The 2,316-nt window shown below is 64.2% G+C and overlaps 1 protein-coding gene across 1 annotated transcript; it reads right to left on the bottom strand.

Moving 5' to 3' along the window:
• Positions 1-519: 519 nt before the first annotated feature.
• COLE_07023 (uncharacterized protein) lies at positions 520-2,097 on the bottom strand (the record flags this gene model as incomplete). The annotated part of the gene is made up of 4 exons (XM_018424374.2): positions 520-813; positions 1,032-1,137; positions 1,169-1,603; positions 1,637-2,097. The coding sequence occupies 4 exons, from the start codon at positions 2,095-2,097 to the stop codon at positions 520-522; spliced, it is 1,296 nt and encodes a 431-aa protein (XP_018275701.1).
• Between the last annotated feature and the right edge of the window lie 219 nt (positions 2,098-2,316).

Genomic DNA, 2,316 nt, shown 5'->3' with positions numbered 1-2,316 from the left:
CCATGTGACTCGAGGAATGGTCGGGTATGCTGATCCCGAGCGGCGAAGCCGAGGCAACCGAGCGGCGTCGCCGAGGGCCGCAGCGCCGATGCTCCGAGCGGGTGCCTGCAGGATCTGCAGGCGGTGCGCGGAGAGACATTGTCCTCGTCCGGGACACTTGGGCTGCCTGTTTGAGACGGTGCAGGCTGCATGATGTCACTTGCTGATATGGGTGGCAAATTGCGGATCAGCAGATGTGGTCAGCAACCTTGTTAGAGTGCCTGCGGATGGGGTGCCTCGCACGGGGGGGGGGTCGTCTCGTGATCAACAGAGCATGAAGCATGTGGACTGTGGCGCCTGTCTGATCTTGCTGCTATCGTCGCATGCCCTCGCCACTCGCACCACCCATCCAAGCGAACTATAGCTGCATATACGTTTACAACGATTAAACATGGACAAGGTCAAATGGGCTATATGTCGGTGTCGAACAACTCTGGTACTTTTGCACTGGGTGCAGCTCGCCTCGCCCGCTTCCAGCGCTCACACACGGGCCTGGCCCGGCCGCTCGGTCCACGGCCACGGCGTGCGCGGCTCGGCGTGCAGGTCTTCGGCGCTGGGCGGGTAGTGGTGAGCACGCTGGGGCGGGCTGACGGGCGATATGGGAGACGGGGGGAGGGGCGTCTTGACGTCACGCGGCGGCGAGACTTGCGGGGAGAGAGACATGCGGCGGAGCTTGACGTCGCTCCAGCGCTGGGTGTCGCGGCGCGTCTTGCGGCGTGCGCGGTAGATGAATGCTGCGGCGAGGAGGAGGGTCACGGCCGCGAGGGCGCCGATCTGGCGTCAGCGAGGGTCTGGAGCTGGGCAAGCGGAGGCCGGAGGCTGGAGCCCGCGTACACGGAACAGACCGGAACAGGAGCGGGATGAAGAGATTGGAAGAGAGAGGGAGTGAGGAATGGAGAATTACCGAGGACGAAGAATATGGATGACGGAGGATGGAGGACACTACAAGAGACAAGAGACACAGAGGGCTATTCCCAGCAAACACCACTCACCACTATGCCGGCGATCGCACCACCACTAAGGCCGCGGCCACCGATCGAAGTCTGCGGCGTGAGGCCGTCCGTGACGGCCGGTTCCTCGGGCCAGTAGTTGCCCACGCTAGCGTCAGCACGTCCATCTCCACACCCACCCCAATCCTGAGAGGAAGTCGACCTTGGTTAGCGCCTGCTCCTGTCCCCTCCGCAGCGGGATGGTGACAGTGTATCGCGTGTGCGGGTCGACCGGCGCCGCGAAGAGGAGACGCTCGTTCGCCTCTCTCGTGCGGTTCGGGTTGACGGCGACGAGCCCGCCGGCAGGCACGCCGGGCAGCGGGGGGTCGACCCGGATCTCGAGGTCCGAGTGGTCCGGCCCGACGCTGCCGTACAGTCTGAAGAAGCCAGTCGAGTATGGCATGTCGAAGACGACGACGACGGGGTGCAGCGTCGTGTCGAAGCGCACGCTCGCGCCCGCTTGCCGTACCCAGTTGACGTATGCGTCGGGGCTCGTGACGTGGAAAAAGTCGTTGATGCTGTTATGGTCGTCGAGGATCGACTGGCTGCGGCCGGGGACGAGGAGAATGTCGGACCTGCCATTAGCCGTTGGCCGGTGATGGACTTACGCCGCGGCGACCATGCCGGTCGTGATCGTCATGTTGTACAGCCAGAAATCGACGCCGTCGACGTCGACGCGTGGCGCGCAGTAGTGCCAGTCGCCTTCGGCGGCGAGGCGCACGTCCCCTCCGCCCGATTGGGCGTTCACCGTCGCCGTGGTGTCGAGGACGAGGCGGACGGGGACAGGCGTGCTCTCGTTCCACTGTAGCTCGGGCGTGCTGTACTCGCCCTGCATGGAGACGGCGGTGCAGAAGGGCCCGTTCATCCACATCTGCGCCTGGCCCATGCGGCCGTTTATGAGCGCGCGCGCCGCCCACCCCGTCGTCATGTTCATGAGGTCCCACTCGCCGGTAGAGAAGGAGGGGAATCCGTCCTGCGGGTTGATGGTGAGGTTGAAGAAGAGGGTGGGGGTGATCGGGGGCACCTGCGCCGCCGCGAGGCCGAAGAGGAGGACGCCGACGACAAGCATCGCTGAAGCCAACGGTGGATGGATGGGGAAATGGAAATGTCAACTGGAGCCCGGGATTGGGATAAGTATAAGAGGGCGGGTGAGCAGGTGACGCTGACAAAAAGCAGAATGGGCTTGGCTTCCGGGGCGTCTGGTGACTTCTGCGTCGGTGACGCACACACCAGAGCCGCTTGCTCGAGGCATTCCGCCGCTTATCGGGAGCCAGCTGGGTACAGTGCG

This window comes from Cutaneotrichosporon oleaginosum, assembly GCF_008065305.1.
Source record: "Cutaneotrichosporon oleaginosum strain ATCC 20508 chromosome Unknown ATCC20508_contig06, whole genome shotgun sequence".
In the NCBI taxonomy this organism is placed as follows: domain Eukaryota; kingdom Fungi; phylum Basidiomycota; class Tremellomycetes; order Trichosporonales; family Trichosporonaceae; genus Cutaneotrichosporon; species Cutaneotrichosporon oleaginosum.
This window is presented reverse-complemented; position numbering and strand designations above follow the sequence as displayed.